A 26,130-nucleotide genomic window follows, 5' to 3' on the forward strand; every position below is an offset into this window, starting at 1 on the left:
AAGAAAAAGGTGCTCAAAATCACACTGTGCTGGGATTCGCGTTCTGGCTAGCGTGGGCCTTTCCTGTTTCCAGTTAAGAAAAAGACCTCTCTCTCTCCCATTATTGGAAGGAGTTTCTACTTCAGGGCCCGGATGTGTAGCTGCCCAGACCGAAGAAGTCCCGTTGTGGTGATTATTGGGGTGCACGGCACTTGCCCCTTTACCAGGGTGCAAAAAAAAAAAAGATCTTGGATGGACATGGGAATTTGTGATTTCATTTCCCAGGACACGAGGGTGCCTCTGCTTGGAAGCCGGGAATCGGTGCACCGAATGAAACCGGGAGCGTTGAATAAAGACACACTTTTCCTTCTTGAAAAAGATGAAACATTTATTTGGTCTTCGTTGAGAAACAGCATTGGGGGTGGGGGGGGAGCAGACTAATAGAGGTCATAAATACTCATAAATACATCTTCAATATGTAAGAAGTTCAAATAAATAAATAAATAGGAAAAAAACCCACAGACATTGCATTCTCGTTATTTGTCATAGTGTTCCAGGATGCTCTGGTGAACGACTCCCACCCAAGCCCCCACATTTGTCTAAGATGCGTACGTCCCAATTGGGATCTTCCATAAAACATTGCAATGTTCCACGTTCCATGCCCGGTGCTGAATCCTCTCATTCCCCACTCGAGTCTTTTTATCTGACCTGAACAGATTTGGCGGCAGAGATGTTACCCTCGTTTCCCCAACCCCACATTGGGTTTTTTAATATATATATATTATTGGGGGCTGGATTTGAGCCATTAATCTTTCATTTGCGGCTTGAAACGTTGCTTCTATGACACAATGCCACACTAACCACACTTTTTTAGCCTTTGGGAAGACACAGTCGGATGAAGAACACCCCTCGCTTTGCTCCATCCTGAAAACAGTTTCCCTCGAGGGCTCGGCAATCAGAATTTCTGCCACTAAGCGAGACAGTCATTAAATGAGTCGCAACGGATTTTACAATTTTACAATCTTTTTTTTTTTGCCACAGCGAATCACTGTAAAGCGATTCATGTTGATTGTTAGGTAAATCCTCCATTGGGTTTGCTTGACCTGGATTTGAACCCCAGCCCGGACGGATGGAGGCTGGCTAATGCTTTAACAGGCCACAAAGCTGCTTTATGGAGCACCCAAACTCTGTTTTCCCAGAACTGGACGCATGTCTGTCCGTTCCCCTCCATTTGGTTGTTGATAACCCATGCCATTGAAACTAAACATTAAGAAAACCAAGATCATGGCATCCAGCCCTCTCAATTCCTGGCAAATAGATGGGGAAGAAATGGAGGTAGTGACACATTTTATGTCCCTGGGCTCCAAGATCACTGCAGATGGGGACTGCAGCCAAGAAATTAAAAGACTGTGGTGCTGGAGAAGACTCCTGCGAATCCCTTAGACTGCAAGGAGGTCAAACCGGTCGGTCCTAGAGGAGATCAACCCTGACTGCTCCTTAGAAGGCCAGATCCTGAAGTGGAAACTCAAATACTTTGGCCACCTAATGAGAAGGAAGGGCTCACTGGAGAAGAGCCTAATGCTGGGAAAGGTGGAGGGCAAGAGAAGAAAGGGATGACAGAGAATGAGGTGTCTGGATGGAGTCACTGAAGCAGTAGGCGTGAGCCTAAATGGATTCCAGAAGATGGTAGAGGACAGGAAGGCCTGGAGGAATGTTGTCCATGGGGTCACGATAGGTCGGACATCACTTTGCAACTAACAGCAACAAACCCATGCCAAGAAACCAGGATTTGACATTTCCTCCGCAAAGCCTACCTTTGGCCAACAAGTTGATAGAACGGGTGGGTATCCTGAATAAAGCTAGGGTTAACCAATCCTGCCGAGACCCAAAGGAAGATCCTACCTGAATTGGACCCCTTACACCTGTTTGGCGATATTGTGAGATAATAGATTGTGTCAGGCGCTGTTTGGGAAGAGGGTTGCCTACGAAAGAAGTGCGTTGTCCTACATATTTTGTAATGGAGTCCAGTGTGAGCATCTACCCCTCTTGGAAAATCCCGTCCCTTTGCACAGTGCTCAGAGCCTGCGGGGACATGCCACAACTCGGGATACCCTAAAGATGCTTTTCCAGGAGGCAACTGGACTTTCTTGTTTTTCTTTGAAGACATTTCGCTCCTCCTCCAAGAAGCTTCTTCAGCTCTGACTGGGATGGTGGGGGATGGAAGGATTTATACACCTTGCAGACCGCTGGTCCTGTGCCTCCTTTTAGAGAGTCGTTTGAGGCCACCCGGAGCTTCGGGACCTGCAAAGGTCCTAAAGCGAAGAAAAAACACACACACAAAAATCCAGTTGCCTCGTGGAAAAGCATCTTTGGGACACCTGTGAAACTGGATGACTGAGAATAATCTTCATAGACAACCCGGGATACCCCAAGCCAGCCTGTAGGAGAACAAACAGACCTATCAGTACGTCACCCTTTCTCACAAGGATACGCACGTTCAGAAGATAATACAGATAGTCCTTAACTTACAACCACAACTGAGCTCACAATTCCTGCTGACGTTTGTCCAGGGAGGTTTGCCCCCATTTGACGGCCTTTTGTGCCATGGAATCACTGCCCTCATTAAGGCTGCCGTGTCGTTCCTATTACGCTTGGCTTCCCCCGTTGGGTTTGCTTGTCCTAAGCAAAGTCACAGGTGACGATTGCTTGGGCCAGGATGCTAGAGCCGTCGTCAATTCATGAGGGTTGCCAAGAACCCAGATGTTGATCGTAGGACCACGAGGAGGCTGCAAAAGTGGCTAAGCGTGAGGACCAGTGATAAGTCACTTCCCGGCACCCTGTAAATCTGAACGGTTGCTAAATGAAAGATAATAATTCAAGGACCGCTTGTAGACTGGCCTAGACTTCAAAACCAACAATTATTGCCCTGCAGGCTGATAATATTTTTTAGTGATCTTTACCTATAGACTTTCCGTTCATGTAGAAGAAAAAAATGCTTTGATACTGACTTGCATTTTCAGCCTAGATCAGGGGTAGGCAACCTTGGCTCTTTTATGACTGGTGGACTTCAACTCCCAGAATTCCTGAGCCAGCCACGCTGAGGGGAAAGGGAGAGGTTTCCAAGCTGAGCCAGGCTGGCTCAGGAATTCTGGGAGTTGAAGTCCACCAGTCATCAAAGAGCCAAGGCTGCCTACCCCTGGCCTAGATAAAACTCATAAGAAATCAAGAAAGAATAAGATACCAACAAATGCAATGCTGTACAGCAAAATAAAACAACAGTAGAATAGTTGCAAGTGGGAACCAAGAGAATTTGACGAGGATCCAGCTAATTCAACTGCGGTACCAGCTTCCAAGTCTGGTGCACTGTTCCCATCAAAGACTTTTTTTCTAGGAATTCTCTGGTACAGATACTGCCTCTTCCAAACTCTCACCTCATATCCTGACATCCTGGGTTGGAAGGAGTCGGGCATGAGCTGGATTCGAACCCCAGGCTGGAGGGATGGCTGCCAGCTAACACTTTAACAGCCCACCGAGCTGCTTTATGGAGCAACTCAATTCTGTTCTCCATGCTTATCTGCCCGTTTCCCTCCACCTGGTTGTAGATAACCCATACCAAGACAGGATTTAACCTTTCCTGTGCAAAGCCTACCTTTGGCTGACAGGTTGATAGGATGGGGCAGTATCCTGAATAAAGCTAAGGCTAGTCATGAGGGAATCCTGCTGAGATCTGAAAGAAGAAACTCATGGAGATGGTCCTGGCTGAATTGGACCCCTTTTACTCCTTCTGAGGTATTGTGAGATAGTAGCTTGAAACTCATCAAGGAGAGAAGCAACCTGGAACTAAGGAGAAACTTCCTGACAGTGAGGACAATTAACCAGTGGAACAACCTGCCACCAGAAGCTGTGAACGCTCCAACACTGGAAGTTTTTAAGAAGAGACTGGACAGCCATTTGTCTGAAATGGTATAGGGTTTCCTGCCTGAGCAGGGGGTTGGACTACAAGACCCCCAAGGTCCCTTCCAGTTCTGTTATTCTATTAGGTCATGTCAGGAGCTGTTTTGGTTTGGTTCTCCCTAACAGTCCTAGTTTATCATGTGTTCCCTTGGGAAAATTAATTGCTCACCTCTCTAATAACGAAGATGGTTAAAGGCCTGAAGACTAAAACATAGGAAGAACGGCTGCAGGACTTGGGTTTGGCTAGTCTAAAGAAAAGAAGAAACGGGGGTAACATGATAGCAGTTTTCCAGTATTTGAGGAGCTGCCACGGAGAAGAAGGGGTCAAGCTATTCTCCAAAGCAACAGAAGGCAGGACAAGAAACAACATTTGGAAACTGATCAAAGAGAGAAGCAACCTGGAATTAAGGAGAAACTTCCTAACAGTGAGGACAATTTACCAGTGGATCAGCTTTGCCTTCCGAAATCTTGGGTGCTCCATCACTGGAGGCTTTTAAGAAGAGACTGGACAGCCAGTTGTCTGAGATGGCATAGGTTCTCCTGCTTGAGCAGGGGGCTGGACTAGAAAGCCTCATAGGTCCCTTCAAGCTCTATTCTATTCTAATAGAGATCCTTTTTTTCTCCTTCTGCCCCTGCTGATCCAGAGGTTTTGGACCATCTCCTTAAAATGGAGCCCCATCAAGGCAAAGTTTCCACTGATAAAACGGGGACAACCTTACAATCTCGGCCAGTCAGCTGTGGGTGCACCGCGACACGACAAGACTCTTATATACCGTCCAGCGTTGCAGTTACGAAGCTTCCACGTTGCGACGTAGGTAGAGCCAAAGACACATAAATTCCCTACGTCACCCACGCTCCAGCTTTGTTAGCAAGGACCAGTGCCGGGACCAGGAAAACGCGTACCCAGTATCACCCCTCTTTCTGAACAATTCCTCTGGTGGCTGGTGGAGGGAAAAAAAAGGAATTTAGCTTCCTTTGACGATTCGGGAGAGGGTCCGATTCCCCTACGTCGTCCTCGGGTTCAAGAATCCGTGCGAGGGCTAGAAAACCTTCTGCTGAGCGTGGCCCCGTTGGGGTCCCTCTCTTCAGAATTGGAGCTGGTCAAGCAGGGGTGGAGCTCCCCCTCGGGACCTGCTTCGGGCACTTTTCCAGTGGTCAAGATGCCCCCGCACAGCTGGACCTCCTCGTCCCAGGCCTCCTCGTCCCAGGCCTCCGCTTGGTGAGGCCTAGGCGCGTTGAACTGGACCAAGGGGATTTCATTCCTTCTGGTTAAAAACTGCGAATAAGCCGGAGGGTTCATACTGGGAAAGAAGGACCGCTTCATTTTTCCAAGGCTGACCAGGTGCTTGTGCTTGGGGGACTGGTAAACATCGTAGCCGTTCTCCAGCATCAGGTGCTTAAAAAGGCAGTCTTCGTTGCTGAAGAAACTCTATAAAGAGAAACAAACGCACAACATGTCAGGGCAGAGGGGACCAAAAAAAAAACCCCAACAGCCACGCCTATCAAGAAGAACAGAGTAGAGCGGTGTTGTGATTCAGGGTCAGCCTGTGGGTTCGGCAGTTGGGTCGGATGACTCAGAGGAGGAGGGGGGTGTTGAAGACCTTGCTGAGAGTCCTCAGCCAGGCCCCTCCCATCTGGTCACGACGCAGACCCAGCTGTGTGAGCCTGACAGCGTGGATGAAGATGACCCACAGCTGGCCCTGTTCAAGGATGCCCGACGCAGGAGGCAGTCAATCAGGAGTAAACAGAGGAAGGCAATGGGGCTCCCCAGAAGGAGGCAGAGAGAAGCCACGCCCTGAACTGTATTTAAGGGGGAATGCGTGGGAGGGCTGGTTTGCTGAAGGCAACCGCTTGAAAAGCTCCTGTTTCATGGTTCGTGTCTTGTTCTATTTGTTTTTGTATCAATAAATTTGGCAGGCGTAATTCCAGCCTCTTGCCTTCTTGTAAAAGGGGTTGTCCCTGCCTTTTCTGCAGGGCCGGTAGCAGGCTGGTACAGAACAAGCGGAGCGGAGCGGAACGGAACAGAACAGAGTAGAAATTATGAGAAAGAATGCATATATTTAATATCAACATGTATTGACGGCAGCAAGGATTGTATTCGCTCAAGGTTGGAAAAATTAAGAATTACCAACGGAGGAAGAGTTAAATTTAAAAAAAAAATCTAGATTGTGCAGAAATGGGCAGATTGACATTGAAAATGAAAGAGACAGAAGACTCGATATACTTCAGAAGAGGGGTCTTCAAACCTGGCCCATTTATGACTTGTGGACTTCAACTCCCAGAATTCCTCAGCCAGCGTGCCTGGAAGTCGAAGTCCACAAGTCATAAAAGGGCCAGGTTTGAAGATCCCTTGACTTGTGGACTTCAACTCCCAGAATTCCTCAGCCAGACATGCTGGCTGAGGAATTCTGGGACTTGAAGTCCACAAGTCATAAAAGGGCCAAGTTTGAAGACCCCTGCTTTAGAATATGGAATACCTTTTATCAATATCTAGAAAAACGAGGTACTTAACGCCTTTGCTGCCCTAGGAAAGGGGCCAAATAATCTGGCCCACATAATTAGGACTTACCGATCCGAAGAGATTTCCGTTCACGTCCATACAAAGGAAAAGTCCGCCCTTAGCACCGCTGATCACAACATAGCCTGCCCCTTCAGATTTGATTATCAAAGCACCTGGAAGTGAACGGGTTAAATATTAGGAGACTTCTCCATCCATCTCTTAAGCCAGAAAGGGCAACCTCACATATTGGAATACTATTATCGGATGCCTTCCCAAATTCCCAAAGAATTGGAGCGACTGGATTTTGCTGAGCATTTGCTGCCTGGCTGCCCTTCCTGACGCCACGCGGAGTTCACAACAAATATCTTTTCTTTGCACCCTAGGAGAGAAACATCGGCCGCCATCTAGGATCGAAACTCTCAACTTTCCGAGTCAGAAAGAGATGTAGCACTTTCTTTTTTCAGTCGGATTTCGGAAGCAACATTATTGGTGTATGTAATTTGTTTTTGATTTTTTCCCCCCCCTGAGATAAAATTATGACAAGGTAGGATAAAATAATTAAATGTGCAAAGTTAGGTAAACTGTAGCACAATACAGGAAGACTCAAAAGAAGAAAATGGGGAGAGACAAGGAACCCATATTCCTGCTGAAGCCAGCTACTTCCATACGATAAGCAAGGTGGTCCTTGCTAACAAAGAACTAAGGAGAAACTTCCTGACTGTTAGCACAATTCACCAGTGGAATGACTTGCCTCCAGAGGTTGTGGGTGCTCCAACACTGGAGGCTTTTAAGAAGAGACTGGACAGCCATTTCTCTGAAATGGTACAGGATTTCCTGCCTGAACAGGGGGCTAGACTAGAAGACCTCCAAGGTCCCTTCCAGCTCTATTCTATTCTATTCTATTCTATTCTATTCTATTCTATTCTATTCTATTCTATTCTAGTCTAGTCTAGTCTAGTCTAGTCTAGTCTAGTCTAGTCTATTCTATTCTATATTCTGTTCTATATCCTATCCTATCCTATCCTATTTGATCTGATTCGATATGATTCTACAATGTTTCTATTCTATTCTATTCTATTCTATTCTAGTCTAGTCTAGTCTAGTCTACTCTACTCTACTCTATTCTATTCTATATTCTGTTCTATATCCTATCCTATCCTATTTGATCTGATTCGATATGATTCTACAATGTTTCCATTCTATTCTATTCTATTCTATTCCTATATTCTATTCTATTCTATTCTATTCTATTCTATTCTATTCTATTCTATTCTATTCTATTCTATTCTATTCTATTCTATTCTATTCTATTCTGTATTTTCTATTCTATCTATTCATTCCATATTTTCTATTCTATTCTATTCTATTATATTCTAGTCTAGTCTAGTCTAGTCTAGTCTAGTCTAGTCTAGTCTACTCTATTCTATTCTATATTCTGTTCTATATCCTATCCTATCCTATTTGATCTGATTCAATATGATTCTACAATGTTTCTATTCTATTCTATTCCTATTTTCTATTCTATTCTATTCTATTCTATTCTATTCTATTCTATTCTATTCTATTCTATTCTATTCTATTCTATTCTATTCTATTCTATTCTACTCTATTCTATTCTATATTCTGTTCTATATCCTATCCTATCCTATTTGATCTGATTCGATATGATTTATTTATTTATTTATTTATTTATTTTAATTCCATTTATATCCCGCCCTTCTCCGAAGACTCAGGGCGGCTTACAAGCTTAGCAGTAGCCTTCATTCTATGTATATGCCTGCTTATTAGGGCTTTCATATACCCCCCAAGCGGCATTATTACAAAGTCAGCTTAATTGCCCCCAACAATCTGGGTCCTCATTTTACCTACCTCTACAATCTTTCTATTCTTCTATTCTATTCTATTCTATTCTATTCTATTCTATTCTATTCTATTCTATTCTATTCTATTCTATTCTATTCTATTCTATTCTATTCTATTCTATTTTTCTACTCTACTCTACTCTACTCTACTCTACTCTACTCTACTCTACTCTATATTTCTATTCTGCTCTACTCTACTCTACTCTACTCTACCCTACCCTACCCTACCCTACCCTACCCTACCCTACCCTACCCTACCCTACCCTACCCTACCCTACTCTACTCTACTCTACTCTACTCTACTCTTATTGAATTCCTAGCACTCCGGAATTCCCATTCCTTCCACCCCAGCCGGCCAGGCAGCTCCGCCGGGGACTTACTGTCCACGGTCTGGTCGGGGCTGCCGTCCACGCGTCCGTCGGGATGGATCTGCAGGTGGAAGCTCCTCCTGGCGCTGGAGGTGTACAGGTGGACCAGCTCGTCGGGGGAGCTCCAGAAGGGCGAGGCGGCGGCGGGGGCCGAGGCGCAGGCGACCAGCGGCAGCAGCAGCCTCAGGGCGCGGTGAAGCGCCGGAGCCGGGACGGGGCGCATGGTGCTGGCTGGGCTGGCCTGCGAGGCTGCGGGAGCTGGAAGCCGGTCCGGGTCCCTCTCCTGGGCTGAGCGCTCGCCTCTGCTGGGTGCCCGGGCCCTCCGGCCGCGCCTTTATGCAGGGCGGCTGGGGGGGGGGGGCGGAACGCGGAGAAGGGGGGCGGGAGGATGGAAGACTTGGCGTTTTCCTTTTCCTTTTTTTTTTAGCAGAGGCAATATTTTAGGAGCGCCCCCAGACCTCAGGAAGAAGGGGAGCGGCAGTTCTCAGTAGCTTTTTCCCAAATAAGCTTTTTTTTGGAGGGGTGGTGGGGGGTGGTGGAGGGGTGTCCCTGATTAAACTTTGCCTGGTTATCTGAAAAGGAGGGCAGGATGCAGGGGGGGTGTCTCCCCGTTTTTCGGTCGTCCGTGATTTTTGTCACTTAAGTCACATTCTTGTTCCTCCATCTCTTCCGTCTTCAAAAAGTTTTTGAAACTTTTCAAACTGTTCCAGGTAGCCTTTTGCAGCCTCTGAATGGACCGAAGCAGAGACGTCTTCAGGTTTTTGACTCAGAGATGGACTAGACTAGAAGACTTGCAAGGTCTCATTCTATTCTATTCTATTCTATTCTATTCTATTCTATTCTATTCTATTCTATTCTATTCTATTCTATTCTATTCTATTCTATTCGTTTCTATTCTATTCGTTTCTATTCTATTCGTTTCTATTCTATTCGTTTCTATTCTATTCTTAATTCCTATTCTATTCTATTTTCTATTCTATTCTATTCTTAATTCCTATTCTATTCTATTCTATTCTATTCTATTCTATTCTATTCGTTTCTATTCATTTCTATTCTATTCGTTTCTATTCTATTCTATTTTCTATTCTATTCTTAATTCCTATTCTATTCTATTTTCTATTCTATTCTGTATTTCTATTCTATTCTGTATTTTTATTCTATTCTATTCTATTTTTCTATTCTATTCTATATTTCTATTCTATTCTCTTTTCTGTTCTATTCTATTTTCTATTCTATTCTGTATTTCTATTCTATTCTATTTTTTTCTTCTATTCTGTATTTCTATTCTATTCTGTTTTCTATTCTATTCTGTATTTCTATTCTATTCTATTCTATTCTATTCTATTCTATTCTATTCTTAATGATATTCACATCTACTGGATCTGATGGAATTGGATGTACAGTGCAAACAATGTTTCACAAAGACCACATATCTTGGCTTAACAGGCAACTTGCAAGTGTATTTAGTCAGTTATTTATTTCTCATTTTTATTATATTTATAAAGAAGTCAGGGAGGTGGACATAACTAACATTCCTTGTCCTGTTTTCCCCACAATAACAACCCTGTGAGGTGAGCTGGACTAAGAGAGATTGACTGGCTCAAAGCCACCCGGTCGGCTTTCCTGCCTAAACTGGGACTAGAATTCTCTGTCTCCTGGTGACTGACCCAAAGTCACCCAGACAGCTTTCGTGCCTAAGGCAGAACTAGAACTCACCATCTCCTGGTGACTGGCCCAAAGTCACCCAGACACCTTTCGTGCCTAAGGCAGAACTCACCATCTCCTGGTGACTGGTCCAAAGTCACCCAGACAGCTTTCGTGCCTAAGGCAGAACTAGAACTCACCATCTCCTGGTGACTGGTCCAAAGTCACCCAGACAGCTTTCGTGCCTAAGGCAGAACTAGAACTCACCATCTCCTGGTGACTGGTCCAAAGTCACCCAGACAGCTTTCGTGCCTAAGGCAGAACTAGAACTCACCATCTCCTGGTGACTGGCCCAAAGTCACCCAGACAGCTTTCGTGCCTAAGGCAGAACTAGAACTCACCATCTCCTGGTGATTGGCCCAAAGTCACCCAGCTGGCTTTCATGGATTCTTCGCTATTGCCATGATGGAATTTCTGGAGACGCACGTCATCGTTTAATCCAGAGGAGTGACAGGTGAAGAAAAAGCAGGGAGAAAAGGAAAGCCAGGAACATCATTATATGCCAGTCTGATATACAGATGCAAATCGAGAACATATTTAGATCACACACACACACACACACACACACACACACCATGGAAATTTGTTTCTTTCACTGGCTTTCCTTCCAATGTGAAGCAATCTCCTTGAGGGAAGGCGGGGATCAAGGGATCAGCTTCCGTCGTTTTACCATGAGCTATTGGTAGCCTCTTGGCAGCCCAGCAGCGGTTCAGATCCTCCGTCTCTGGAGAGTCTTAGTTCTCCAGCTCACAGGGGTCCCCAAAGTGCTTTTTTCCAAAAAGCAACTGGACTTTCTTCTTCCCCCCCCCACCCCCCCACCACCTGAAAATGTGTCACTTCTCATGCAAGAAGCTTCTTCGGTTTTCATTGGATGAGAAGTGGAACATTTTCAAGGAAAAAAAAATCAAGAATGTCCAGTGGCCTTTTGGGAAAACGCCCTTGGTTCAAATCTTCTCTCTCTCTCCCTCTCTCTCTCTCTCTCTCTCTCTCTCTCTCTCTCTCTCTCTCTCTTTCTCTTTCTCTCTCTCTCTCTCTCTCTCTCTCTCTCTCTCTCTCTCTCTCTCTCTCTCTCTCTCTCTCTCTCTCTCTCTCTTTCTCTTTCTCTCTCTCTGTCTCTCTGTCTCTGTCTCTCTCTCTCTCTCATTTTAAGCCATGGAATTGCTTCTTCGGTTTTCATTGAATGAGAAGTGGAACATTTTCAAGGGAAAAAGAAAATCAAGAATGTCCAGTGGCCTTTTGGGAAAACACCCTTGGTTCAAATCCCCCCCCCTCTCTCTCTCATTTTAAGCCATGGAATTGCAGAATTACAGAGTTGGAAGGTCTTCTAGTCCCAGAAATAGGAGACCCTAGACCAGGTGTAGGCAACCTTGGCTCTTTTATGGCTTGTGGACTTCAACTCCCAGAATTCTTGAGTCAGTACAGCTGGTTCAGGAATTCTGGGTATTGAAGTCCACAAGTCATAAAAGAGCCAAGGTTCCCTATCCGTGCTCTAGACCATTCTTGACAAGCAGCTCTCCTTTTAAAAACCTCCAGTGATGAAGCATCCACAGGTTTGGGAGTCAGGCTGAGTTGAAGGATGAATCCTTCAAACAGAGGAGAGCGCTCTGGAAAGGACACCCCCTCCTCTAAAAAAAATAACTTTTATTTTGGACCACTTCCTGACTCAGCTAATAGCTCCCTACCAATTGCAACTACACTTTGGCCACAAGGGATGTGGTGGCTCAGTGGGTTAGGACACTGAGCTTGTCGATCAGAAGGTCGGCAGTTTGGCGGGTCAAATCCCGAGTGCCGCGTAACAGAGTGAGCGCCTGTTACTTGTCCCAGCTACTGCCAACTTAGCAGTTTGAAAGCACGTAAAAATGCAAGTAGAAAAATAGGGACCGCTCCGGTGGGAAGGTAACAGCGTTCTGTGCGCCTTTGGCGTCTAGTCACGCCGGCCACATGACCACGGAGACGTCCTCGGACAAGCACTGACTCTTCGGCTTTGAAACGGAGATGAGCACTGGCCCCTAGAGTCGGAAACGACTAGCACGCATGTGCGGGGGAACTTTTACCTTTACCTTCGGCCACAAGCTGGACATGTTAGGACCTGGTCCAAAACAAATCAAGGAGAATCAAGGAGAGAAGCAACCTAGAACTAAGGAGAAACATCCTGATAATTAGAACAATTAACCAGTGGAACAACCTGCCTCCAGAAGCCGTGAATGCTCCAACACTGGAGGTTTTCAAGAAGAGTCTGGTCAACCATTTGTCTGAAATGGTATTGGGTTTCAAGAAGAGCAGGGGGTTGGACTAGAAGACCTCCAAGGAGAGAAGCAACCTAGAGCTAAGGAGAAACATCCTGACAGTTAGAACAATTAACCAGTGGAACAACCTGCCTCCAGAAGTTGTGGGTGCTCCATCACTGGAGGTTTTTAAGAAGACATTGGGCCGCCATTTGTCTGGAATGGTATAGGGTTTCCTGCCTGAGCAGGAGGTTGGACTAGATGACCTCCAAGGCCCCTTCCAACTCTGTCATTCTGAAGGATCTACTTGTTGCAAGAAGAACGGAAGTTAAAACAAATGAAAAGAGGCTGGTCCCCACCCTGGAAACGTTGACAGTTCATGAAGGATGCTAACAACATGTTCTAAAAATAATTTTTTTAAAAAAGATAAGCAGAACTGTTCTATACACCAATGGACAAGAAGTTAATATATTTGCTAAGTGAAGGATAGCCAATATTTCCTGAGGCTCCCCTTTGACACATGTGCTATCAAAACAAACACTCTCTGTACACTTTCTTTTTAGCGTGGACGTAAACAGAGGATCTAGGAAGTTCATGCGTTACTAAGTGAAGATATGAAGGTGGGCCCTTTCTATAGCTGTGTGTATTCTAGGCATAATTACAGACAGGGCTGACCGCATGTACTCTGGTGCGATTGCTCCCTGGCCCAAGAGTTGTTAAATCTCACATCCTGCAGTGACTGTATTTGGGGACTTTGTCTCTGTCACACAACCCACACACAGCCAACTTCCTGGTCCTGCTAACCGACACGAAGCAGGTGAAGTCATCGCTGAGTATCAGCCTGCAACGCAGGAGTTGCCCGATCCATGATCTGATTTATAATCTGGATCTTCCACATTATGGTTCTTGAAATTCTGGGAATACTGATTGCTGTTTTGGGGTGGGGGGGGGAAGGAAAACCCCAAACATGGATAATAACTCAGTGGGATAGTACAACAAATTCGTGGCTATCTGTCTGAGACATTTTAGAACAAGCAGCATACACCACAAAGGCATGTATTTCCTAACTGTAATTTCAGTTTGAACAATCGGGGACGGGAAGGGCAGAGTTTGACCTAGCTACTCTATTATTTTCAGCCTATAATACAGGAATCTCCCCAGTCTGCCAGCCTTGCCTTGGGAACAATTAGGGAATTGCATCGGCTTTAGGTCTTTTACAGTCACGCATTGACTCCAGGCTAGCTCCCTCTTTCTTGCCAGGCTGGCTGCTTCCCAACAGATATTTCAACCTGCCTTCTTTGCCTTGTTCCCTTCCCACAACTCCTAATCTCTGAGGGCCACTCTTGCTAAAACACCCTAGAAGCTTGTACGTATTAATTCAGCCATTTTTTATTATTATTTTCAGACAGACACATTCCCGGTCAGTGGCGAAAGGTGCATTTCGTTAGCCTTAGCACCAAGACATTGGAGTTTGACCCAGAAATGTTGAAGTTTTCAAAGGAGGGCTTTTGGGGTGCACCTTCTGCAGAAGCTCACCCAGTGGTGGGCTTCAGATATAGGAACAACCGGTTCTCTGTGTGGATGTTGCTTCCGGAAGTCCGTTCTGGGCCTGGGCAACAACAACAACAACAAAAATTAGCTACCAGTTCTGCCGAAGTGGTGCAAACCAGCTGAATCCCACCTCTGAGCTCACCCCATCTGTTGAAAATAATTTATTTATTTCTACAACTGGATCAGAAAGGTGAATAGAGAATTCACAAAATGTTTTATTTCACATTTGGCATGTACAGTCTCTTTTACACAGGTTTAACAGAACTGATTTATTGTTTGGCTACAGCAAGGCAACAAGGTTATAGCAACAATTAAGATATCTCCCTCCTGTAGATTAAGCAGTGAATATGGGTGAACGATAAAGCCGCAAAACATCTTGTAAGCTGGAAGCATTTAAAAGCAATTTTCTGGTGATGCAAATCCTCAAGGTCTATTTACTTTACCCTGAGGTTTGGGCAGTGTATGAATCAGACCAAAGAAAGCTGGACGGACCAATACAGACGCAGTATTTTTTTTTCCAGCGGAAGAAATGTGGGATTCCCATTATAATTTACCTGCCTACATGTCCTCTTGCTCACATGTTAAGTGGGCGTTTCAATCTGTGAGTGGCAAAAAGGAAACACACTCTCTTTCCCCCTCGGGGAAAAAGGAAGATCCTGATGGTTGGAGAGAGGGGAAAAAAGACACATTTTGCAGCCAGTGAGATCAACAGCTGATGCCATAAAAGGACTTTCTGGACGTAAGAGGATGCAGTAGAGTTTGCGGGACATTCTTGACTACGTCATAAATAAAAATAAACCCTCTTGACAAAGGACAGAAGACGAATCTCCAAAGGTAATCTGGGCAGGAAAAATATAATCCCTTGGAACATTTACATTTTAAAGTATTTACTGAGGTATCATAACAGGAAATGGATTGTTTTTCTCCCCCCTGAGTTGACTTACATAAGAATATTGGGAGCGAGTGCTGTTTCCTGCCAATCAAATTGTGCAGAGGAAAGAACGGAATGATATAGAAGAACAATTTAACTCAACAATTGAGCTTAAACCACTTCTAGCCACTTCTAAGGTCACAACCGCTTCCGACGTCACAGTCCTGCCTGTGAAACAGAGGGAGCAATCAAAGTGTGTTGCTGAATCCTTGACCCACACTCTTGGCTCAAACAGCCTCTGAAATAGAGACAGGTGGCCACAAGGCTGAACCCCTGAAGGACACAACGCTTCCTACACAACCACAGTAGCCTCTAGTATGGAGGCCAAAGTGGAGGCATCTTGCTCAGCCTCCAGCCAACACAGGCAGGAGAGATGGGAGACAGCATGCCTCTAGTCCTCATTCATTCTTTTCGATGCTGGTGATTTTATGATGCCCTTCCTGCTTCAGTTAACCTGGCCAGAGAGCCATTGTCCAGCTTGCTGCTGATCCACGATCTCTTTGGGATATCCTACTAAAAAAGACAGAGTGGGTCATCCTATAAACGCGATAGGATAGGCGTAACTGGTGATGCGGAGGTTAAAATGCAGTGTTGTTGGCAAACTCTGCCCACAGCCTGGAGTTCGATCCTGACGGGGCATAAGGTTGACTCAGCCTTCCAATCCTTCTGAAGCCGGTAAAATGAGGAGCCAGATAGTTGGGGGCAAATACGCTGGCATTGTAAAGCGCTACGCTGTGTATATAAAATCTAAGTGATATTGCTATAGTTTATTTATCTGCTAGTCACTAGCAGACCACAAGTTCCCTATTGGAAATTGGCCATTTCTGGCTGGAATGAAAATAAATGTTTGGGTGCCTTTTCCAGGCCTGTCAACAGAGGGACAGAACTGAGATCATGTGAAGTGTTAATACCACTTTAGAAGCCCTTGGTAAAGCCACACCTGGAATCCTGCATCCAGTTTTGGTCACCACGATGTGAAAAAGATGTTGAGACTCTGGAAAGAGGGCAGAGAAGAGCAACCAACATGATCAGGAGACTGGAGGCTAAAACATACAAAGAACGTTTGCAGGATTTGGGTATGTCTAGTTTAACGAAGAGAAGGACGAGGGGGGACATGATAGCAATGTTCCAATATTTGAGGGGCTGCCCCAAAGAAGAGGGAGTCAAGCTATTCTCCAAAGCACCTGAAGGCAGGACAAGAAGCAACGGATAGAAATTAACCAAGGGGAGAAGCAACCTGGAATTAAGGAGAAATTTCCTGACAGTGAGAACAATTCACCAGTGGAACCACCTGCCTCCAGAAGCGGTGGATGCTCCAACACTGGAAGTTGTTAAGAAGAGACTGGACAGCCATTTGTCTGAAATGGTATAGGGTTTCCTGCCTAAGCAGGGGGTTGGGCTAGATGACCTCCCAAGGTCCCTTCCATTATTATTATTATTATTATTATTATTATTATTATTATTATTATTATTATTATTATTATTATTATTATTATTATTATTATTATTATTATTGCTATTGTTATTGCTATTGTTATTATTATTGTTGCTATTGTTGTTATTGTTATTATCATCATTATCATCAAACTGAAAGAGGGGGCGGGGCCGAGGGGAAATCAAGCGTGCGGGGGGGGGAGGGGGAAGGGGCGGGGCCGAGGAGAGTGACGCAACCAGACCCAGCGCCTGCTGGATTCCCCCTCCCGCTCTCCGTAGCCGGAAGTACTCGCGAAGTCCTCACCCCACTTCCGTTTCCGCCGGTGCTGGCGATGGCGCGAAGGTTTGCTCCGGGGAAAGGGAGGGAGGGGGGTCGGGGGCGGGTGGGGAAGCGGCCGGCCGAGGCCTCCCCTGACCGCTGCGCTTCCTCGGCAGGAGCGGCCGGAGCGGGAGGGCGGCCCCGGCGGGCCCGTTCCAGGAGGGCGACGAGGGTGAGTCGGGGGGCTTCGGGCGGGCGGGGGGGGGGCGGCTGCGGCCTGACGGGACCCCCCCTCAACCTCTCTCCCCCTCCCTCCGCAGACCAGGACTTCGCCGCGCCGCCGAAGAGGGCCCGCCCCGCCGGGAGGAGGTGAGGGGGAGGACTGGGCGGCTGGGGGTGTTGCCTCTGGATATACGGGGGTGTGTGTGTGTGTGTGAATGTGCACATATATATGTCTGTGTGCATTTTGTAGGTGAATATCTGTATATCAATGAACGTATATAAATACATACGTATGTATGTATGTATGCTTTAGATATAAATATATGTTGTGTGTTGTATGATGGTTATCCATTCAGTCATCTATCTATCTATCTATGTCTGTCTGTCTATCTATCTACCTATCTATCTGTCTGTCTATCTATCTACCTATCTATCTGTCTATCATCTATGTATCTCTTTATATCTGTATATCTATGTCTCTCTCTCTCTCTCTCTCTCTCCCTCTGTATTTATATCTGTATATCTATCTACTATCTATCTATCTATCTATCTATCTATCTATCTATCTATCTATCTATCTATCTATCATATCTCGTAACATCTCTCTATCTATATCTGTATCATCTATCTATATCATCTATCTCTGTCTATATCATTTATCTATATCATATATCTATATATCATCTATCATATATCTAGCATCTGTCTATATCTGTATCATCTATCTATATATCTATTATCTATCTATCTATCATCTATCTATGTCTGTCTATATCTGTATCATCTATCGATTATCTATCATCTATATCTATCTCTATCATCTATCTGTATCTCTATCTATCTATCTATCTATCTATCTATCTATCTATCTATCTATCTATCCATCCATCCACATACATACACCCACCTATCTATCTATCCATCCATATCTATCTATCTATCTATCTATCTATCTATCTATCTATCTATCTATCTATCTATCTATCATCTATCTATCTTAATATCCAATACAGAAATATGTATGTGTGTTTTCTTGTATGTGTGTGTGAACAAACACATATTTCTATATTGGATATTAAGACAGACAGACAGATATACCATAGAACAGGCATGTATATATATGTGTGTGTGTGTGTGTGTATGTAGGTGTGTATATGTGTGAGTGTGTGTATGTGTATATGTATATGTATATACATTTACACACACATGTACATACATTTTTGTATTGGATATATGTAAATATTATACACGTATGCATTCATATCCACAACTACATTGTTTATGATAAGGTTACTGGTGAAGATGATTGCAAATTTGCAGTGAACAGCAAACACCAGTTGTAAAGGAGTTGCAGTTTTAGGATACCTCAACAGAGTTGTTAGCTTGTCTGCCCTCCCAAAGTGTGAAAAAAATACTGCAAAAATTCCGTTTGTAGCAGCCCTCCCCTTTTATTAACAGCTGCTAAAAGATTACTCGCTCTGTTAACAAAAGATTTAGGATGCCGAAGATTTGCTGTTTACTTTATTGGACCAGATGCTTTAGTAAAAGTAACTCTGTTGTTGTGCCTGAACTTGACTGACATCTGTTGTTTCCAGTTGTCTTGTCTGTAGAATTTTGGGATGGCCGGTGGCTGAACGATGGAGAGTTATATGCCCAGGTTTGTTTGTTTTTTTGTTTCAGAGTTCCCTTGGATGAGAAACTTTTCCAGAGAGACTTGGAAGTTACCTTAGCCCTGTCCCTGAACGAACACGTGGGAAACAAAGATAAAATACAGGAAAAAGGTGGTTCTTAAAATCTCAAGCTAAAAATGCCGTTTTTAATCTACCTTTCGGGGAGTAGCCGTGCGTCATTTCTTGAAATTGTTTATTTTCTTGCCTTACTTTTGAGTTGCTAGGATAGTCCAGTTACACAAAATGGCTGTCTTTGGCAGCATCCCTTGAAGTGAAGGTGCCAGGAACTCGGTCACAGGTAATGCTCAACTGTCAGAGTGATAGTGGTTTGTCAGTGAACGGAAAGTGGGTGTGACACTTTGAGCCCTTGTATGGGGTGGCTCAGTGGGTTAGGATGCTGAGCTTGTCAATCAGAAGGTCGGCAGTTTGGCGGGTCGAATCCCGAGTGCCGCATAGCAGAGTGAGCGCCTGTTACTCGTCCCAGCTCCTGCCAACCTAGCAGTTCAAAAGCGCGTAAAAATGCAAGTAGAAAAATAGGGACCACTACGGTGGGAAGGTAACAGCGTTCCCTGTGCCTTTGGCGTCTAGTCATGCCGGCCACATGACCACGGAGATGTCCTCGGAGAAGCGCTGGCTCTTCGGCTTTGAAACGGAGATGAGCACCGGCCCCTAAAGTTGGAAACGACTAGCACACATGTGCAGGGAAACCTTTACCTTTACCTATGGGGTGTAGGTGCCCACTTCAGAATGCAAGAAGAGCCTAGCAGAAGCCACTAAGAGTCTTCCTTACGAGAGAACATAGCTTCTGATTCTCTTTTTTTCTTCTGAAGCATTGTCTCCACTGTTTGATTTCAATTCCAGATAACCTGGCTGAACCAAAGGCAGCCACCAATCAGGATTTCAAACAGGAAGCTGTGATATCTACGCTGGAGACGGACAACGATGAAAACCACTGTGCTGGTAAGATTGACCTGAGGAGGTTGGGGGGAACATGCACCATTCTTTCCCTAATATGCCCTAAATTTGTCTTTTGGGTCCCCCCTCTCTTCTCTTAAATTGCATTTGCTCATCTTAACTTGAGAATACCTGACTGTAACTATCCACGTGACCCTTTTTAGTTCACCGCATTTCTAAACTCGGTCGTTTCACACACAACATCCACCTCGGAATAATTGTGAGCTAAGCACAGCGAATGGAATTCTATTCTAGAAGAAGACTTTTCTGCAGAGCAGAATGAAACGAGCATACGCGCCCTTTTTGACGGTCCTGTCATCCTTTAATTCGTTCATCCCGCGTGGCGCCAGGAAGGGCCTCCAGCCAGAATAAAACGAGCCAGGGTATCATTAAAATATTTACTACGTTGCTGTGAAGCTTTTCGTTAAAATCAGCTCTCCGAAGTCTCCTACCATCAATACAGTCATGCAGTCTGGGCGAGCGCGGCGTGCAATTAATCTGCATTTCCTAAAGGGAGGATTTATTTTGTAGCCGTCCGTCCACGCGTTACTTTTCTGTCTTTCCCGTGATTAGATCAGGAAAGTTCTCCGCCCCATTTGGAAATTGAATTCGGTTCTTTGGAATCAGTTGGGAAGCCTTTGAAGACCTCAAGCCCTTCAGTGTCCCAGAAGCCCAGCTGGACACCCCCAGGTATGTTCACACTGGTTTGGGATGACCCAGGCTCTGTCTGCCTGGGCATCTCAGTTCAGAAAGAGAGCATCCTGGGATACAGAAACGAGTTTGTAGGGGGCATTTTTCATCCCAGAGGTTGGATTACAGCTCGACCAGAAACCAAGACTGTTGCCTCCGGATCAGATATAGCTGTGGGAACCTGGGGTATTTGGGGGAGCAAAAAAAAATAAGTAAACAGTGTTGGCTTTGAATAGAATAGAGCTGGAAGGGACCTTGGAGGTCTTCTAGTCCAGCCCCCTGCTCACGCAGGAGAACCATTTCAGACAAGTGACTGTCTATTCTTAAAAACCTCCAGCGCCCAAGACTTCTGAAGGCAAAGCTGTTCCACCAGTTAATTGTCTTCACTGTTAGGAAGTTTCTCCTTAATTCCAGGTTGCTTCTCTCTCTGGTCAGTTTCCAACCGTTGTTTCTTGTCCTTCCCTCTGGTGCTTTGGAGAATAATTTGGCCCCCTCTTCTTGGTGGGCAGCCCCTTAAATACTGGAATACTGCTATCATGTCACCCCTATTTCTTCTTTTCTTTAGACTAGCCAAACCCAAGCCCTTTGGGGGATTAATCCTGAAAATGAGCTTTATTTTTTATTGTTTCTTTGTATCCTGCTTTTATTTTATTTTTTTTTACAAATAATTTAAGCAGCAAACATGCAACATACCTTCCTCCTGGCCCAATACAACACACACACACACACACACACACAAACACACACACGCCTTTGTATTTTGTCCATGGAGGCACCAGATTCAAGCTTGACTTCATGGAGATTTAATTTATACGCAGAGCCCATAGTCAAAGCTGGTGTTACTTAAGGAGGCATTAGCCCACTGCTCCTTGGTGGAGCAGTGGGCTAATGCCTCCTTAAGTAACACCAGCTGCCTGCAATTAGTGCAGGTTCGCGTCCCACCAGGCTCAAGGTTGACTCAGCCTTCCATCCTTCCGAGGTAGGTAAAATGAGGACCCAGATTGTTGGGGGCAATTAAGCTGACTTTGTAATAATGCCGCTTGGGGGGTGTATGAAAGCCCTAATAAGCAGGCATATACATAGAATGAAGGCTACTGCTAAGCTTGTAAGCCGCCCTGAGTCTTCGGAGAAGGGCGGGATATAAATGGAATTAAAAATAAATAAATAAAGCGCAGGTAGTCCTCAATTTATGAACAGTCAGTGACAGTTTGAAGTTACAGTGCTGTTGGAAATGCAGGCAAAAACCAGGCACGTATTATCATCTGTGCTGGGACGTGCCCCAAGGCAAAAAACTGCTAAGCTTGTAAGCCGCCCTGAGTCTTCGGAGAAGGGCGGGATATAAATGGAATTTAAAAAAAAAAAAAAAAAAAAAAAAAAAAAAAAAAAAAAAAAAAAAAAAATTCTGGAAAAAAATTCACACCTGGTTAGGGGAAAAAAATGTTAAGAAAACAATATAGACTTTAAGCCGGAACTATTTCTGCTGGGCATAATTTCAGGAAAATATGAGAAAGAAAAATGTATATATTAAGAAAATACTGGATTGTGCAGAAATGGCTAGACTGACATTGAAAATTAAAGAAAAAGAGGAGACAGAATATTTTCAAACATAGGATGTACTTTACCAATGACTGGAAAAATGGGGTAGAGGTTTAGGATTTTAATACATGTTATTAAGCCAAGACCCAGACAACACGTCGTTTATTAAGCACTTGTGAACTGTAAACATTAAAAAAAAACTATTTTTTTTAAAGAAAAGTTTCCCCCCCTGCAAAAAAATACAACCCAGATGTGACATTTCTGACAGCTTTGTGTGTGTGTGCGCCCACACACCCGGTCGTGTGATCGCATTTTGGGTGTGCTGTTTGCAGCATCCCAGTGACCACGATGGACCATGGTTTTGTTTCCAGAAACTGCCGTTTGCTTGTGGTTTCTGGCCAAAAGGCATCCACTGCAGCCAGCAAACTTGCCTAACAACCCTGTTGCGCGCTTTATGATTCTCACATTTGACGAACGGCTGCTGCAAAAAATGGTTGGTAAAATCGGGTGCGGTCACGTGATGACCCCCCCCCCCCCCCGCTTAATAATCGCAATTCCAGGTGCAATTTCGGTTGCGAGTCAAGGACTACCACCCAGGATTTGGCGGTCTGTGAAAGAGCCTTGGTGGCGCAGTGGGCTAATGCCTCCTTAAGTAACACCAGCTGCCTGCAATTAGTGCAGGTTCGAGTCCCACCAGGCTCAAGGTTGACTCAGCCTTCCATCCTTCCCAGGTAGGTAAAATGAGGACCCAGATTGTTGGGGGCAATTAAGCTGACTTTGTAATAATGCCGCTTGGGGTGTGTGTGAAAGCCCTAATAATAAGCAGGCATATACATACTGTAGAATGAAGGCTACTGCTAAGCACATTGGTTTGTGCTTAAATTGTAAGCCGCCCTGAGTCTTCGGAGAAGGGCGGGATATAAATGGAATTAAAATAATAAAAAAGTACCCCAGAATCTGTGGTGATGTCGTGTTTTTGCATTTGTTTCAGGTGCCTCTGGAAGTAAGACCAGCCCGTTGGGAAGAGCTCCGGTTAAATCACCACTTCACGGTCTCCGGCTCGGCCTGTCCAGACTTGCCAAAGTGAAACCCTTGCACCCACATTCTGCCGGTCCTTAAGAGCGTTTGGGCTGGCAGGAGAAGGCTGCAGATTGAGGTGGGAACCGGAGGAGAGAACTCTTTTTTAAAATATGGGACTTGGCCCAAGCAACAAAGGCATCCCAACCTGGAAAAAGCTTTGCCTTCTAAAACTTGAGTTTTGTAAAATGGGACTATTGTCCCTTAAAATAATCCAGACACAACGCCCTGGGTTTTATTTACTGTCCCTTAAAATAATCCAGTCATAACGCCATGGTTCCATCTTCTTGCCCTGAAATGCTCAAAAGATTTGACCAGCACAGCTCAAGTCTTCCGCTTTTATCCCTGTTTTGGCCAATTCTGGCTTAATGAGGATTGCGTAACCGGCCACAAGGGTTCGGAGCATGATTGACCTACGACAATCCGGTCCTACGTTGTTCATCTAGTGCAGTGTTTTTCCAACCTTGGCAACTTTTTAAGATGTGTGGGCTTCAGTCCCAGAATTCCCCAGCCCACCCTGCGGGGGGGGGGGGATTCTGGGAGCTGAAGCCCACACATCTTCAAAGTTGAGAAAGTTGAGAAACGCTACTCTAGAAAATGTGTTTTAAAATCACTCTGAAGATAGCGTACCAGGAGGCAAGGTGTTACTCCTTGATTTGATAATAGAAAAAGCAGTCATTACTATCAGTTTACAACTGTTGTTTTCCTGATCCATTAATACACGTTCAGCTTCTAGTCCAGGGGTTTTCAAACTTGGCCCTTTTAGGACTTGTGGACTTCAACTCCCAGAATTCCTCAGCCAGCGCGCTGGCTGAGGAATTCTGAGAGTTGAAGTCCACAAGTCCTAAAAGGGCCAAGTTTGAAGACACTTGTTCTAGTCCTTGCAAGCATTACTCTCTGTTTGAATGAGATACTGGATGTAGTGCTAAAATACATTTATCGTTGTAACTTTTTAAACAATGAAATAAAAAAATTTTAGAAAAAAAACAAGCTGCTTGTGCTAGGTGATTTCTATCCATTTTTTCCCCTAGTCCACTTTATTATAAAGAGAGCGAACACAAAATAATAGAAAAATAAAAATTGAGGGGAAGGACGCAAAAATGGGGAAACGTTTAAAAGTGACAGGGGGAAAAAGATTTTTAAAATCTTTTTAAAATCCATAGTCAAGTGGCCTCTTAAAATCGAACCAAACATAAAAATACACGTGAATATTTTTTTGATCAGTCGGAATAACAGTTATATAACAAAGTGACCTCTTTCTGTTTAAAGAAACATAAAAGAATATACAGTGTACCTATCTAATAGCAAGAATAAAAATACACACGTTTCTATTATCATATCAGATTCAGTCATCAAATTCTATAGCAATTTCTAAGGTAAAGGTAAAGGTTCCCCTGCACATGCGTGCTAGTCGTTTCCGACTCTAGGGGCCGGTGCTCATCTCCGTTTCAAAGCCGAAGAGCCAGCGCTTGTCCGAGGACGTCTCCGTGGTCATGTGGCCGGCATGACTAGATGCCAAAGGCGCACGGAACGCTGTTCCCTTCCCACCGGAGTGGTCCCTATTTTTCTACTTGCATTTTTACGTGCTTTCGAACTGCTAGGTTGGCAGAAGCTGGGACGAGTAACAGGCGCTCACTCTGCTACGCGGCCCTCGGGATTCGACCCTCCAAACTGCCGACCTTCTGATCGACAAGCTCAGCGTCCTAACCCACTGAGCCACCGCATCTCTTTCATTAAACTAGACCTACCCAATTTCCGTCTTGAGTCACTCTCAGCCCAACTCCCCTCACAGGGTTGTTGCGGGGAGAGGAGGAGGAGGAGGAGCAAGTTGTGTTAAATATGTTTGACATCTTGAGTTGTTTGTCAAATAATAAAGATGATGACAGACACCAATAAAGGGGAGTATCTGCAGCTCAGAGGTAAAAGGAGCGGTCCTTGGTGCTCTCTGAGCTTGGTTGTTTTCTTGCAGACATTTCATTACCCAGCTAGGTAACATCATCAGTGCTAATCAGATAGATAGATCGGGAGGGAGGGAGGGAAAGAGAGAGAGAGAGAGAGAGGTGTGATAGATACATGATAGGTACATGTATCTATAGATGATGGCAAGCTAGAAGATGGATGGATGGATGGAAGGATGAATAAGACAGGTGATAGATTATAGATAGGTGGTAAATAGGTGATAGATACATGATAGCTAGAAGATTAGATAGAGATAGATAGATAGATAGATAGATAGATAGATAGATAGATAGATAAGACAGGTGATAGATACAGGATAGAAGATAAATAGTTTAGACAGACAGATAGGTGATAGATAAATGGTAGCTAGCTAGCTAGAAGATGGATGGATGGATAGATGATGGATAGATATGACAGATGATGGGTAGATAAAGATGAGAGAAATATATGTAACTATAAAACCCAAGTTGCAAAAAAAAATGCAGTGTTCCCAGAAGACCACAGGGTGGCGGTAGTGCTCTGCTATACTGTAATTAGTAGGCTTTACAAATTGGACTCCAGAAATTAATTTGAAGAGAGAGGATCTTTGGCAAATAGACTGCGTGGGCAGAGAACGAAGGCTACAGGCGGTAAGGCTTCATGAGAGACAGTATGTGTAGTGCATATAGTTGTGTGCTGCGTGTGATGTGCACATGGTGAAAATGCTGGTCCGGGAGTAGAAGCACTCTAGAGGCTTTGGGTTGGACCCTCACTCTCAGCCCGGCCCACCTCCCAGGCATGTGGATGCTTCCCAAGCTCCTGTATTAAAGAGGACTAGAAACCTAGTAAAGAACATAACAAATAGTGAGAAAAACGGCTCCTGCTTAAATTTAATTTAATTTAATTTAATAACATTTATATACCGCCCTTCTCCCTGAGGACTCAGGGCGGTTCACAGGGCAGAATAAAATAGCGAATACAAACATTAAAATAAGATTAAACAAATTGCCCTAGTTAAAAACAATATAAATACAACACTAAAAACCCCCAGAAAAGTTAAAAAACGAAAAATAAAATAACCCCAACACTCCCCCTCAGGCTAGGCCGGCTTGTACAAACAGAAATGTCTTGAGATCGCGACGAAAGGAGCGAAGATCGGGCGCCATCCGGAGCTCAACCGGTAGCTGATTCCACAGCTCCGGAGCGCCCACAGAGAAGGATCTCCCCCTGGGGGCCACCAATCGGCATTCTCTGATCGGTGGCACCCTGAGGAGGC

At 44.7% G+C, this 26,130-nt stretch overlaps 2 protein-coding genes and 1 long non-coding RNA gene across 3 annotated transcripts in view; 1 reads left to right on the forward strand and 2 right to left on the reverse strand.

The window, feature by feature from the left end:
- LOC308670122 overlaps positions 1-26,130 on the reverse strand; it is a 236,326-nt gene that overhangs the window by 74,118 nt on the left and 136,078 nt on the right. The window lies entirely within an intron of this gene.
- On the reverse strand, positions 4,955-9,257 carry FGF23 (fibroblast growth factor 23; the record flags this gene model as incomplete). The annotated part of the gene is made up of 3 exons (XM_081331885.1): positions 8,676-9,257; positions 6,503-6,606; positions 4,955-5,362 (listed from the first exon to the last, which is right to left on the reverse strand). The coding sequence occupies exons 1-3, from the start codon at positions 8,884-8,886 to the stop codon at positions 4,955-4,957; spliced, it is 723 nt and encodes a 240-aa protein (XP_081188011.1). The 5' UTR covers positions 8,887-9,257.
- Positions 8,885-24,388, forward strand: RAD51AP1 (RAD51 associated protein 1; the record flags this gene model as incomplete). The annotated part of the gene is made up of 8 exons (XM_081331886.1): positions 8,885-8,972; positions 16,788-16,851; positions 16,944-16,999; positions 17,088-17,136; positions 18,670-18,770; positions 19,521-19,619; positions 20,187-20,303; positions 22,831-24,388. The coding sequence occupies 8 exons, from the start codon at positions 8,885-8,887 to the stop codon at positions 22,956-22,958; spliced, it is 702 nt and encodes a 233-aa protein (XP_081188012.1). The 3' UTR covers positions 22,959-24,388.

The sequence above is a fragment of the Vipera berus genome (assembly GCF_964194415.1).
Source record: "Vipera berus genome assembly, chromosome: 6".
Classification (NCBI taxonomy): domain Eukaryota; kingdom Metazoa; phylum Chordata; class Lepidosauria; order Squamata; family Viperidae; genus Vipera; species Vipera berus.